Source organism: Cercospora beticola, chromosome 5 (genome assembly GCF_033473495.1).
Source record: "Cercospora beticola chromosome 5, complete sequence".
Taxonomy (NCBI): Eukaryota; Fungi; Ascomycota; class Dothideomycetes; order Mycosphaerellales; family Mycosphaerellaceae; genus Cercospora; species Cercospora beticola.
This window is the reverse complement of record NC_088939.1, coordinates 975743-989685: the sequence shown is the minus strand read 5'-3', so window position 1 is coordinate 989685 and position 13943 is coordinate 975743. Positions and strand designations below refer to the sequence as shown.

Here is a 13943-nt window from a genome sequence, read left to right as displayed (position 1 = left end):
GGCATTGGAAGGCTCCGTTGCGTGATCGGCTGCATCGGATGTATCCTGGTACGGAGATACAGTCTGTCGTGATGAAATTACAGCCGGCAAGGTGTCTTTCCATACGGTAGTCACGTCTACTTCACGGTTAGTCAACATTCCTGGCGGGCTGATGCGTGCGCTTCGTTTATGATCCGAGGTTCGGACCCGCTTCTTTTTGCTTCCGAGCAACCTCCCCCAGGCGGAACATGGAAAGAGGTTCGAAGTGACTTCGGTGCAATATGGTATACACTTCGGCAGGTGGTAGACTGTTTGGAAATCGCTCGATTTGGTCGGATGCTCGACTAACGAGCAAGCATTTCGTCTGTCCTGGATCCGAAAATCGTAGGACTTGTGGTGCTTGTTTGCACGGCAGAACCGGATCCTTTCTGTGGCACAGGTTTTGGGCTCCGCTGACTTTAGAAGCTAGTCCATCTTGTCGTTTTTGATAGCCACAGACTTCCACAGAACACCCTGGCAGACTTGCAATGTCCATTTCCGCTCGACGATCAGCTCAAGAACAGAGCAAGTCGACACGGCCAATGGCTTTCACGCGTAGACTTCATACGTAGTGCTGGGCTTGGCGAAGAGGGTTGCGGCGAGGACTCGTCATCGTTGAGACAGCAGCGCTCGCAGATGGCGCGGCGGCTCATATGTATGCCTCCTCAAGCGGCGGTTGCGATGCAGTAGTGAGGTCGATAGCAGCATTACGACGAGTACGACGCGTTCTGCAAGCGTCGGGCCGCGCGGACCACATTCAGCCGATGTTTCACCATCAGGCGCCACCGAAGTGAATGTCTGCTTCGAGTCGAGGCGCTCCCGCCTGTGTTATCCAGAAGTGACAACATTCGGCGAGAATTCCTTCGCGACATGGACGAGTGTGCTCCGAGCACTAGGAGCACTGCGGAGAGGGCGAGGGCTAGAAAGCGGCCTGACTAATTTGGGAGCACTCGCCTCCCGAGCGACTCGGCCACGTCCCAGGCGCCATGCCTCCCCGGTCGGCGTGTCGTCCAGCGGTATGGGGCGGCCGCCGACAGTGAGGACGGACGAGGAGAGGTTGTCGCGGTGGTGATGAGTAGCGAAACGCTGACTACCGCCCGGCGGCAGGGTCCACGCAGGGCCAGGCGCGAACCACGCCAAGCAGTGTGGTTCTCAGAGGTCGAGCAGTGAGAGCGATCTCCCTTCGCGCCACTTGGTAATCTTCGGGCGCGACTGGCGGACGACGACGACTCTGCGCGCCATTGCAGCGTCGTCTGCGCTGCGAAAAGTCCGCGTCTCGATGCTCGAATCTCCATTTCTACTGCCATCGGCCGCGCTGCAGAGGTTCGTGGCGGTGGAGACATATCTCCTTCGCCCTCGCCCACCTCGCCCGTCTGCTACTCCCCATTGATCCGTGTCGCCCGCCGCACAGCAGCCAGGAACGAGCGGTGCAACGACCACATCCACGTCCAGTCCAGTCGCTCTTGCCCACACGTGATCATGTCGATGCCAGACTCGAATCCGGATCTGCAGCCCAGGAAGCAGCAGTCGAGCAATGCCGGCAACCCGTTTGTCTGCAACATCTGTCGCAAGACCTACGGACGCATCGATCACCTCGCTAGGCACTTTCGTAGCCGTAAGCCTGAGAACCGCTCGCAACTTCTCCCCTTGCGCGTGCTGATATCGCTACAACACAGACACCAACGAAAAGCCCTTCAAATGCACTGAATGCGGCAAGACGTTCGCTCGAGCGTAAGTACTTGTATCCCATCCCTCTCACCCATGCGGCATCGTTCGCCAATGGCCCGTCAAGCTTGACTTCCCGGTGCCCAAAATTCTATCCATCGCTGTGCCCTACCGGTTGATCAGCTCTGCAGAAGCCCGGGTCATCATCCCGATGGTGACCACATTTACCGTCCACGGCCGCCACTGCGCAGCAGGCCGTGTAATCATGGGGACCTCTTAGCTGATGAGCGCCACAGAGACTTGCTGAAACGCCATGCCACTCTCCACATTGCGACTGAAGAGTCCGGCAAGAAGCGCAAGATCCGAGCCTCTCAGGCCTGCTCCGCTTGCGCAACGATCAAGGTGAAGTGTGATCAAGTCAAGCCTTGTGCGTATCGCCAACATGCATCGGTCGTCCCTGCCTGTTCCTCGGCCCAACCAACCTCGACCTACATTGACATGATAAGACATCTGTCCGTAGGGTCGAGGTGTTTGCAGGATATATGCTTACCTGTCACCATTCTTGTTAGGCAAACGATGTCGAGCCAAGGGTTTAGAATGCCGCGTCGACGCTGGTGACGCGACTGCCAGTCGAGCAGTAGATCGTGTGTCTCCAGTCACTCGCTGGACTTCGTCGCCAGGGCAGTCGCAAGCGACTCCGCCGCCTGCATATAGCTCGGCCCCTGCCCAGCCTACATACCGAGACCCTACTACTGCTCCTACGTTTGAAGGCGACAGAGCCGCACCAAGGCCGAATATACCTGGTCCGAATCTCAGCCTTGAAGCGAATCAAGACCACTCTCTTATCGACTTCCTGAGCTCCGTTGTTCAACCTGGAGATCCTATGCACCTTCCTACGCACCCACAATCGCAGCAAAATTGGGCGCAGGACTACCATAGTCGTGACCTCATGGATTTTGGCCAGGACTTGAACATAAATTTTGGCGACCTTGATGCCGTACTGAAAGGTGAATGGGGAGGATGGTTGGATCCGTCCCTCGTTCCACAGCCATTCGAAAGACCTTCCGAGCCCTCTCAGATGTCCGAAGTCAGCACGCCTTCGATCGAAGATAGCATCAACCTCAGCGTTGCGGCATATTCTCGTTCAGCATGGAGATGGATCCCGAATCATGAAAAAGGCAATCAGGATCACATTCTAGCCTCTGTGTTGATGGACAGTCGTGGGCCCGATGGTAAGCTACCAAAACCCAAGCAGATCGCCCTCATAGCCCCTCTGGAGTCGCGAGAACGAGATCGTATTGTGGCACTCTTGCTCGCCGAAAGCGACAAAGTCAACTATCAAAAGATCGTCGCGCTCTTCCCGTCTACGAGGTACCGATCTGCTATATCTTGAAGAACAAGCTTTATGCTGACCTATTATCTACAGAGTCCTAGACGTCTTCCTCAACGACTTTCTGCTAGTGATGGAGCACAGCATCGACAGCTGGATACACCTCCCGACTTTCAAGCCCTCCGAATCGATACCCGAATGTCTTACCTTGATGATCGCATCCGGCGCCATCCTTGGGAGATCAAGTCATGCGCAGCGCTTTGGTTACGCTCTATACGAAAAGGCGCGCGTGGCGCTGCATGAGATGTTTGAAGCAGACAGCAACAATACGCGTAAATTAGCGGCCCTGCAGACATATGCGCTTGCACTTGGCATTGGAACTTGGAGTGGTGATAAAAGGATCATGGAGCTAGCGGAAGGATCAGCACTGCCGCTCATCACAATGCTTCGCAGAGCTGGCAGATTCAGAAGGTCGAGAAGGCCGACGGAACATCCCTTACCCACGGATACGCCTGAGCAGCTGGAGCGCAAGTGGCGTGACTGGGTAGAGGCGGAATCGTTCAAGAGGCTCGCTTACCACCTGTTCTTGCACAGCGTACAGCTTTCCGTGGCTTTTCAAACACCGCCGTTGCTGGCCTACTCAGAAGTCACTTTGGAGCTGCCCGCGCCAACAGCACTCTGGCGAGCCCAGAATCCCGAAGAGTGGCGCGATCAATACTACGCACGTCGCTTTGGAGCCGTTCACATTTCGTCCTTCGTTTCGAGCATGTGTGATGCTTCTACTCTCGGCTCAGTCAAGAGTCAAATTGACCTCGAGCTCAGCCTCTATCTGGTGTTGATGAGTCATTTCTGCCTTGCATGGGAGTACACACAGATCAGCTCAGCGAACAAGGCACAAAGCAGGGAGATCCCTTGGGCTGGTACCAATCTTGCAGCCTCAAAAAGTCACGAGATAACCAGACTTATGGACTCATTCTACGTGGCGATCGAGAGCTGGGAAGTATTTGTGCCGAAGGAGGTTCACATGGTATCCCAACTGCTTCGCATCAACTTGTGCGTGGCCTTCGAGGATCTACAGCTGCTTGCTGGGAAGGAAGGAGAGGACGAGGCTCGAAGGGTAATGCCGGCTCTGAAGCAATGGTTCCAATCGCCTGCTTGCCGACAAGCTGTTTGGCACGCTGGTCAGGTACTCAGAGCTGCGCGTAGACCGGCTGGCTTGAGCCCCAACGCATCTTCAGTTGGTGCGCCAGACACTCCTTGGCTGCGGGACTTCAACGCGGTTGTGCTATATCATGCCGGCTTGACCTTCTGGGTGTATGGCGTGCTTGCGAAAGCCGTTGCTCTTGAGCAACGACATGGGGCCTACTCTACGCGGACTGGACAGCAAGGGCAGGTGCATGTCGATTGCGGCCCTCCCATTGATTATGAAGGCCAGCTCGTCCACCTTGATGGCAATGACGAGGAGCTGACGGCCGTCGAACGACACCAATTCATCAATCTCAACAAGGGCCGGGCTGTGATCTCAGCGCATTCAACTTTCCCTCGCGGCTCAATCGCGAAAGTGAATGCAAGTCAAAGAAGCCCAATGCTCAATGCTGTCGATCGAAATCCAGAGACAGCAGCTGCGCTCAGGCAGCGCGAGGTTGTGCCTCTCGATGAGCCGAAAAGGGCTATGGATGCCATCATCGAAGCCCTCACTCCAGCAAGCAGTCCACCAGATTCAAGAGGCTCGCAAGCTCCTCCCAGACCGCAGCGACCTGCAATGGTGGAGAATTTGATTCAGCTGCTGCGAGATTTGGGTGAAGCTGCCTCGGCGGTGTGAACGCGTGTTCAGATGACATGAGATAATGTGGGAAGATAGGACCAGAATGAGCCCCAGTATGAACACAAGTTACGCTCGCACGAACATTTCAGCCTCGTCGCCCTCAATCTTGGGCAGACGTTGTTTGGAAAGCATCTTGCCCAAGGTCGTGGCGGCAACCACGACTTCTGTCCGCACGCGGCGGAATTGATACCGCACTCCACCTTCCTTGCGAAGCCACATCTGCTGGATTGCGGAACCATGAGGAATCACGTCCGCGACGGAAAGTGTTCAAGTACTCGAGCTCTCCGCATAGAGCGGCTGCCACAGCTACACGCCCGCCAGCAATGAGATGGCCCTATAAGGTCGCAGTGTAGGTAAGCTTCACAAAGAGAGCTCACTTCGACCTCTCCTCGCAGAAGCAGCACGAGCAGGCACCATGATTTCCTCTTCAGTCCAATTCCTGCAACAGCAGCTGATCGAACACAGCTTGCGATCTTTCATTGTGCTTCTCTTCCTCTTGCCACTCATCTACGTAGTATCAAATGAGCTCGTCCGTCATAAAGCCCGGCTTCCTAGCTTTACTGGACCAGCAGGATTGCCGATTATCGGGAACATTGCAGATATTCGCGTCAATGCGGCCGAGAAGTATCGTCAGTGGGCGAAGAAGTATGGACCGGTGTATCAGATTCAGCTCGGCAATATTCCCGTAATTGTGGTCAATAGTGCGGAGTCGGCGCGAGTGATCTTTGGCCAGCATAGTCAGGCATTGAGTTCGAGGCCAGTCTTCTACACGGTAAGCCCATAGTCGGGAGTCGATGAATATTGCACAAACTGATAGAATGCGTAGTTTCACAAAGTGCTGTCGAATACAGCGGGCACCACTATTGGGACAAGTCCTTTCTCCGACTCGCTGAAACGAAGAAGGTGAGTAAAGCTCGTCGATTTGCACGGCATTTGAACAATTGCTCACAGATCAACAGAAAAGGTGCCGCCTCAGCACTCAACAAGCCCAGCGTACAGACTTACATCCCTCATCTCGATGTCGAAACCCTCTCCTTCGTCCGCGAAGCCTTCAAATATGGCTCCGCAGGCGCAAAACCCATCGACCCAATGCCACTCATCCAACGCCTATCTCTGAGCCTCTCACTAACCCTCAACTGGGGCACCCGCATGGGCGACAGCGAAAACGCCCTCTTCCACGAAATCACCCACGTCGAAGATGAGATCTCCCGCTTCCGCTCCACCACAGGAAACCTCCAAGACTACATCCCCTTACTGCGTCTCAACCCATTCAGCTTCGGCACGCGAAAAGCCGGCGAAATGCGCCGTCGCCGAGACGTCTATCTCAATAAACTCAACCAAGATCTCGACGACCGAATGGAAAAAGGTAACCACAAACCTTGCATTCAAGCGAACGTCATCCTGGATAAAGAAGCCCGTCTCAATAAAGAAGAACTCACAAGCATTTCTCTCACTATGCTCTCAGGTGGCCTCGATACTATCACGACATTAATGCAATGGGCTATTGCTTTGCTTGGTCAACGACCAGATATTCAAGCCAAAGCTATCGAAGAAATTCGAAAAATGTACGATGATTCTGCGGAGCAGATTCTCTGTGATGAGAACGATGATATGAAATGCGAATATGTGATGGCTCTGGTCAAGGAGTCTTTGAGGTATTATACTGTTCTTCGACTTGCTCTTCCTCGGGCTACAGTTCGCGATATTACTTATGAAGGGAAACTTATTCCAGCTGGTACGACGATTTTCCTCAATGCGTGGAGTTGCAATATGGATGAAGCAGTTTGGGGTGATGATGTTGAAGAGTTTCGACCTGAGAGATGGTTGGAACAACCTGATGCTCCATTGTTTACGTATGGTATGGGGTATCGGATGTGTGCGGGTTCGCTACTGGCGAATCGGGAGTTGTATTTGGCTTTTATGAGGATGTTGTCGTGTTTTGAGATTGTGGGGGAGAAGGGCGATGTGGATGTTCATCCTGTGAGGGGGAGTTCGGATCCTACGAGTTTGGTTACTATGCCGGAGAAGTATGAGGTGAAGTTTGTGCCGAGGAATGAGAAGGTTCTAAGGGAGATTTTGGAGAGGAAGGAGGGGGAGGGGGTTTTTGAGTAGGGTAGATTTGAGAGGAGAGTATAGGTGAAAATGCAGATTTGTTTTGAACCCAGGCCTGCGCACCAGCCAGGTCGTTTTGGACATGCAGTGCCGCGGTCATTGAGCAAGGTGTGTATTTCTCTCGTTATCTGAAGGTCCGAATGGTCTCCTCCGCGAAGTCGTTTCGAAGCTGAAATGGTATTCAACTTCATCATCTTCACGCCGCTTCGACAATCCCCGCCGAGATCCTCGAGATACCAAGCTTCCGCCGACCAAGGACGAGGCTTCATTTCCTTGTAAAGAGATACAATCCTACGCGCGATGCGCGGAAGAGGCCCAGGTACAAAGATCTTGTACACGAAGTCTCAGATCCATCTGGCAAGCACATGTCTCATCGCGACCTGATCCAGGACACCTTCACGAGACGAGATACCACGATTCGAAGAGCTCGAGACGGGATCGGTGCCAACATCATGCGAGAAACTAACTATATTAAGTTGCTTCTGTTTGACTCCGAGAATGCCATGTGCTGTACTTACAAGGCCTGGGGATACAGTAGCTTCGCTGAACACACCGCTTAAGGAGACTTCTGCAAGCAATTGAAGATGAAATCGAACCTCCAAGGCCTTGCTTTACCGTTAGTTCTGTTGATCAGAAAGGACAGTGTTGATAGAGAAGCCCACCAGTTACAACTCGATCTTTGGACATAGACAGGAACGATTTGCCACTCTCTCGGACAAGAGGCTTGTTCTCATTGGTCAGCAATTTCGGTCCTCGTTAGCAACTAGTCGATGCGTCGAGGTAGAGAAAGAAGGAATCCCATATGCTCTCTGATCAAGTGGTTCTTCTCAGTGGTTCAAAGATCCACCCTGGGCAGCAATCAGGAAAACAGTTGAGAAGAGACAGCGGCAATTTGACAAGCTTCCAGGCAAGATGGCTACGTTCCCAGGCAAAACGAGTGCTCTTGTTAGCAAGTCGATTCCTATTCAAGTGGCTTCTGTGAGCTTCGTTAGACAGAGAAAGAGCCGATTCCACACGCTCTCTGGGCTGAACATATATCCTCGCTGGGCTGTGTTCTCACCTGAAGTATCATGGAGTGACACATTTGGTCAGAGACGAGGGGAGTACAAGACGCTCTCAGCCGTCAATATTGGTCTCCTTGGTCCGCATTTCTGCTCCGAATGGCACCTGGAGTTACATTCAAGCAGAGTTACAGGCGATTACTCACTCTCTCGGACAATACGAATCTCTCGCGGCCTTGTCCATCGCTTCCACCAATTGCGTCTTTTCCTGCTTCAGTTGGTCCTTCTGCTTTTCCAGCTCCTTCACTCGCTTGAGCAATTTCTGCTCGTTGGCTTGGTAGCCCGCACCTTGGTTGATGCGCTCGTTTCTGCTGTTTTACTCGCTGTTGGTCAGCAGTTCTACCCTAGACAGCGTGCAAGAACGCATTTAAGCAGAGATGGAGCCAATTTTGCCTGCTCTCAGGCAACATGACTTTGCTCGTTGGCCGGCGTGGCCACGACGAGTGGCGTCCAAGAAGATCTTGATGCAGAGTTACGAGCGATTTGTCACAGTCTCAGACGAAACGACGTTTCTTGATGGCTGGCCGGTTTACTCTCGGTGGCAGCCAGGAATGTATTTGAGCAGAGATGGAGCCAGATTTCTCTGCTCCCAGGCCACAGGAATTCGAGCTTCGGCCGGAATACCCACGCCAAGTGGCATGGAACGACGAACTTGAAGCAGAGTTACGAGCGGTTTTGGACGCTCTCAGGCAGCATAACTCTTCTTGTTGGCTGGCAGATTTCCTTTCGGTGGCAGCGAAGAATGTATCCAAGCAGGAATACAGACAAATTGGCACACTCTCAGGCAAAATGACTCGTCTCGATGGCTGGCACATCCACGCCAAGTGGCATTCAAACCTGGTTTGGAAGCAGAGTTACGAGTGATTTGGCAGGCTCTCAGGCAACTTGATCTTGTTGACAGCTAGCAAATTTACCATCGGTGGCAGCCAGGAATGAATTTGAGCAGAGATACAGGGAATTTCATATGCTCTCAGGCAAAATGATCTGTCCCGTTGGCTGGCAGATCCACGTTGAGTGGCATTGAGAGATGATTTCGGAACAGAGTTACGAGCAATTTGCACGCTCCCCGACCCGTCGAGTCGTCGTGTAGGCCGGCACATTGACTCTGGTTGGCGTAGAGGAGTTGTATTTGGCAGAGTTACAGGCCATTTGACACACTCTCTGGCCCTCAAGATCCATCTTGTTGGCCGGCAGATTTGTTCGTGATGGCATCCAAGAGCTGCATTTGGCAGAGTAATAAGCCATTTGACACACTCTCTGGCCCTAACAATTGATCTTGTCGGCCGGCAGATCAACTGTCGATGGCATTCAGGAGATGAATTTGGCGGAGTCACAGGCGTTTCAACACACACTCTGGCCCAACGAGTCGTCGTGTTGGCCGGGAGATTGACTCTGAATGGCGTACAGGAGCTGCAGTGGGCAGAGATGGAGTGCAAGACTGCATATCTCTGCCTCGCCTCAAGATATATCTCCCGGGCATATCTGCATTCGTTAGCATTCTGGCAACTCGCGACCTGGAGAGATTGGTTCTGAGTGAGGTGTATTGAGAAAATTGCTTTTGTTCAGTTCATCTATCTCGTGCCAAGCCAAGGGGTATCTTTCGCTATGCCTACGCTCACTTTAAACGCCAAGAAAGTCCTGTGATCCTATCTTCATGCTACTTCAATGCCGCCAACTCTCACTCGATACAAGCATGTGTGGTCAGGTGAGCCCCAATTGCTCACAACACGCACTGCAATACGCTCAGTTGCAATGTCATAGCCCTGAACATCTGTCCAAAGCGTGAAGCCTTGCACAAAATTGTGCCAATTGATGTCGTACTGCTCTCCAACGAGGCAGACCCAAGTCTTCTCTCCATTCGGTGGCTTGCCCTGGCATGCGGTACGGGTACTGGTGTGCCATGTGATGTGGCCCTCGAGGCCCTCATTGATGCGGGTAGCCTCAGTTTCATTGGCAACCTGAACCCAGACCTCGAAATCTCTTGGTGCGGAAGTGATATCGCGGGTGCCCTTGGCCGGAATATGCTCGATGATGATCTCTTGTGGGTATATTTTGTGCGCCATCTTGACAGTGAGCTGCGCCAGGGACTTCTCGTCGTTCGAGGTCGCTGCGCACCAGGAATCTGTAGCTTCTTCCCAGGTTGTGAGAGCCATGGTTGGTGGATTCGGGTACTGTCGAGCAAAGCCAGAGAGGTGGAGGAGCGACTGGAAGATGTTCGTGGTCTTGGGCATCTTGGTGGCGGAAGTGTAGTGAGGATCGACCATGGCGCCTTGCCCGAGAGCGAAGTAGTTGATCTCGTGCAGCTTCTTGTCCAGGTTGTAGACGTAGTTGGCATGACCGAGTGACCGTATTTGCTGGCGTGCGAGAGACATAATTTCAGACTTCTCGAGGTATTCGTGAGCAGCAGATCGGGCTTCTTCGAGCGTGTCAAGCTTGAATCTCCGTAGCTTCTGGTCAAGGTCGTCATGTAGGGAGCGAGAAAGGTTCGACAGGGCGCCATGGAACTCGTCGTGCGTCAGGAGATGGTGGGATTTGACCATGCCCTCGAAGTTGCCGGCCATCACCTCGTTGTTGTAGGCGCGGAGTTTCTCCTCGTTGGTGGTGAGGAAATGCTCCCACACCGGTGAGGCGTCATGGCTCTCCATCTTGTGGGCGAGCGCTCTCCAGAACAGCTGAGGGATGACGAACTCGCCATCTTCTCTCTCGAGGACCGTGGCTCTGGGCAAGATGTCTTGAAGCTCGGTGATCATGGCTTGGTGGGTGGCGAGGTGCTGCTTCACAATCTCGGTCTGGTTCTCCGTGCCTTCGATGCGGCCGAGCAGGTGCGCATTGATGGCCCATTGATATTCGGGCACACTGACTTGCGGCAGGAGATCAGAGAACATCTCGGAGTGGGTGAAGCGGTGCCAGCGTGCCTCGAGCTCCTGAGGTGGTCGATCGTAGCCTGGCAGACCGACGATCATGGCGGCACGATAGAAAAAAGCAGTGCGCGCCGGCTCCCAGGCCGTAGGAAGACGAACCATGGCAGCACCGAACAGAGTTCCGATAACCGTAGCGAAAACAGCGAGGATTGCGAGGAAGAAGGTGAGCGTTATGAGGATGGTGCGCCGCCAGCCATTGCCGTAGAACGCTTTGAGATAGCGCGGCAGGGTGTGAAAGAAGACGGTCGCCAACCACGGCTCATGAGCTGCCTCTTCAGGGAAATAATCTGCGGCTGGAGGAAGTGTGCGGGCGGGAACGCGCAGTGGCGAACGTCGAGCAGGGGCGGCAAATGGCGCGTTGATGTATGCGGCGGAATGCTGAAGTGAGGTACCCGGTCTGGCCTCATCGTCGGTCTCGGCGGTTTCGTCTTGGTCAATGATACTGCGAGTAGAACCGTTGATCTCCGGAAAGTCTTCTTCTTCCTCTTCGATCACGGGAGCGGCGACCTTGGACTTGCGGCCAACCTTCGTAGCGGGAGCAGGAGTGGCAGTGTCGTGCGAGAGCTGACGAGTCGAAGCGCGCTGCGAGCGACGTGTGGTAGTCGTGAAGGCGGCATTGACATCAGCTGCGGAGGTGGTGACCTGTTGCTCGAGTGCGGCTTTGCCTTGAGCGCCATATGCGTGGGATTGACGCGAGGGCACTGCAGGGAGAGGGGTGTTGTGGCGGGAACGCGTGTTGCGAGGCGTTGCGCCAGCCATGGTGAAGGTGCTGGAAGCTTCTGATGTGTGGGTGTGTCGGTGGTGTCGAAGTGGGTCTGGGATTCGCGCTTTCTTGTGCTGAAGAAAGTGAGAAGAAGTGAAGAGGGCGCTGGCAATAAGTAGGCGCAACTGCGACTCGAAAGTTATTGTCGTCGACGCGTATTGTCGAGTGCGCGCATAATAGACCAGCTTGTGATTGTCGCGAGTAGTGTTCCAAGTTCTGATGGCAGTCGATGTATCATGTTCAATAGGCCAGTGACAATTGTGTGTTCTTTGACAATAGCATTCCGAATGCGATTGTTTTGACGCGGCAACCTTTCTGGAGGTCCCCTAGTCCCAGAATAGCGCGTCGCGGGCCGAAAAAGCTCCGCGATGCGCGCCAAGCCATGCAACCCCACATCGGATCTTGTCTGGTTGTCTGTTGTGCCTACACTAGCTACCCTGCTATGAGCTGAGCTGCGAGTTCCATACACTGGCTTATGCTGGCATAAGTCGGGATACGTCTACGTTCCCCGAGAAGTGACGACGCTCTGCCGCTCGTTACACAACCTTCGCGGTCCGCAGCTTGCGGAAGTCCCGATCATGACCACAGACACCCTACTGTATGACCCTTTCCTGGCTAACTTGGAACGCAGGGTGGGACCTCTATGCGATCAGCTACAGCGGTACAGGTAGTATTCGAGATGAACGTACAAAGCTGCGACCACAGATCCCTCCCCGGAAGCGGGTCCGCCCACCAACAGCTCGGAGCACATTTGCACGTTAGCCCCTGCGTACTACCTACCAAGGAAGACTCTTCAACCCAGATACGTCCCACGCGCCATAGGTCCAATGCGAACCCTCGATTATGCGGATCTCGGCTGCCGTTCGCGATGACCTTGAGCGATGATTGATACAAACAAATGCAATTTACGACTACATGGGCACATCCACCGCTTGCTCTGAGGCCCATCGTGATATATAAGAGAAAGTCATCCACGCCAGCCAGCAATCTCTCTATTTGATGTACGCGGGCGGAGGATCCTGCGTTTCTTCCCGGCCGTTACTGTCCAGCTGAGCGATCCAGTCATTCTGCTTACGCTTTTCGTCAACCCACGGCTCTTCAGCTTTAGCAACTTGCTCTGACTCTCCCTTCTTAGGAGCGCTCTCCAGATCGTGGATCTCGGGTGCAGCACTCTGCAGAACAGGCTCAATACTGCCTCGGTCGGCCATTTCTCCGAACCCAGCCTCTCTTTGTCGCTTCGCTTCCTTTCTCGCCCTCCGATTTCTCAGTCTTTGCTTGAGAGCCTGGCATCTCCAGACCACGCTTTGAAAGAAACTTAACATCCACAACCCCACACAAGTAAGCCCGATAGGGATAGCAGCCTTCATTCTCTTTTCACTGGCCAACGCGGGTCTTTCGATATTGCCGTTTCCATCGTCCTGCCAGTACAACATCCCAAAGTATCCAGCCTGAGCGGCCCACAAGATCGCAATCGCAAAGTCCAGCATCAATCTCAAGATTCGGTGTTTAACATTCACGAAAGCGCACCAGAGACAAACAATGATGGAAAGAGCCGCAACGACTTCGGCATAAATCCAGGAAGCTGGAGCCCTTGTGTTGGCAGCGGTGAACTGTTTCAAGTCCCGACTATAGAGGACCATAATGGTGAGGGCCAGAATGAATTGAAGCAAGCGAATTCCTAGCCGGAAGCCGAGGTCTTGAGATGTGTTCTGGTACCAGTTCGCAAAATACCGGACAATGGGCGAGCAGGGCTTGGGTTGTGTGTGCATGATCGCCATGATCGAGTGTCTGTGAGGACTGGGATCCTCTGCTCGCTATCCTTCGAAGTATATGATGGCAGCCCTGCCGTGCAAGTAGCGAGCGTGTGTGTCCGAAGAGGTGTAAGAGGAAGCGAAGGATGAAGGTCTGGAGAGAGTAAATGCAGGACGCGGCCAGGGAATACTCAACCACTTTATTAAACCGAGGAGCGGCCAGCCACATACATCAATGCCTCTAATGCCGACGGTGTTGTTCTATTTATCGCTGCCTGGGCGAAAAATGGGTTGCGAAATATGCGAAGGGAGCTATACGAATACGATGCCAAGACCGAGACTTCCCTCGCTCAACACCTTTACAGTGACGGAGTGGCGTGACATCTCGCTTCCGAAGAGCGCGGTCTCGTCTTCGACACCATCACCTGCATTGAAGCGCACGAATATGATGAATGGTCGAGGTGCACGCCAGACGTCTTTCTGGAATTGTATGCGTC

At 53.6% G+C, this 13943-nt stretch overlaps 4 protein-coding genes across 4 annotated transcripts; 2 read left to right on the top strand and 2 right to left on the bottom strand.

The window, feature by feature from the left end:
- Positions 1–1497: 1497 nt before the first annotated feature.
- Positions 1498–4835, top strand: RHO25_007633 (uncharacterized protein; the record flags this gene model as incomplete). The annotated part of the gene is made up of 5 exons (XM_023599815.2): positions 1498–1633; positions 1695–1749; positions 1980–2110; positions 2253–3054; positions 3110–4835. 5 exons carry the CDS (start codon positions 1498–1500, stop codon positions 4833–4835), a joined length of 2850 nt encoding a protein of 949 aa, XP_023448782.1.
- A 418-nt stretch (positions 4836–5253) lies between these two features.
- RHO25_007632 (uncharacterized protein) lies at positions 5254–6950 on the top strand (the record flags this gene model as incomplete). The annotated part of the gene is made up of 3 exons (XM_023599814.1): positions 5254–5610; positions 5665–5741; positions 5798–6950. 3 exons carry the CDS (start codon positions 5254–5256, stop codon positions 6948–6950), a joined length of 1587 nt encoding a protein of 528 aa, XP_023448783.1.
- A 2713-nt stretch (positions 6951–9663) lies between these two features.
- RHO25_007631 (uncharacterized protein) lies at positions 9664–11691 on the bottom strand (the record flags this gene model as incomplete). Its single annotated transcript, XM_023599813.2, has 1 exon — positions 9664–11691. One exon carries the CDS (start codon positions 11689–11691, stop codon positions 9664–9666), a length of 2028 nt encoding a protein of 675 aa, XP_023448780.1.
- Positions 11692–12687: 996 nt separating this feature from the next.
- RHO25_007630 (uncharacterized protein) lies at positions 12688–13473 on the bottom strand (the record flags this gene model as incomplete). Its single annotated transcript, XM_023599812.2, has 1 exon — positions 12688–13473. The coding sequence occupies one exon, from the start codon at positions 13471–13473 to the stop codon at positions 12688–12690; it is 786 nt and encodes a 261-aa protein (XP_023448781.1).
- Positions 13474–13943: the final 470 nt, after the last annotated feature.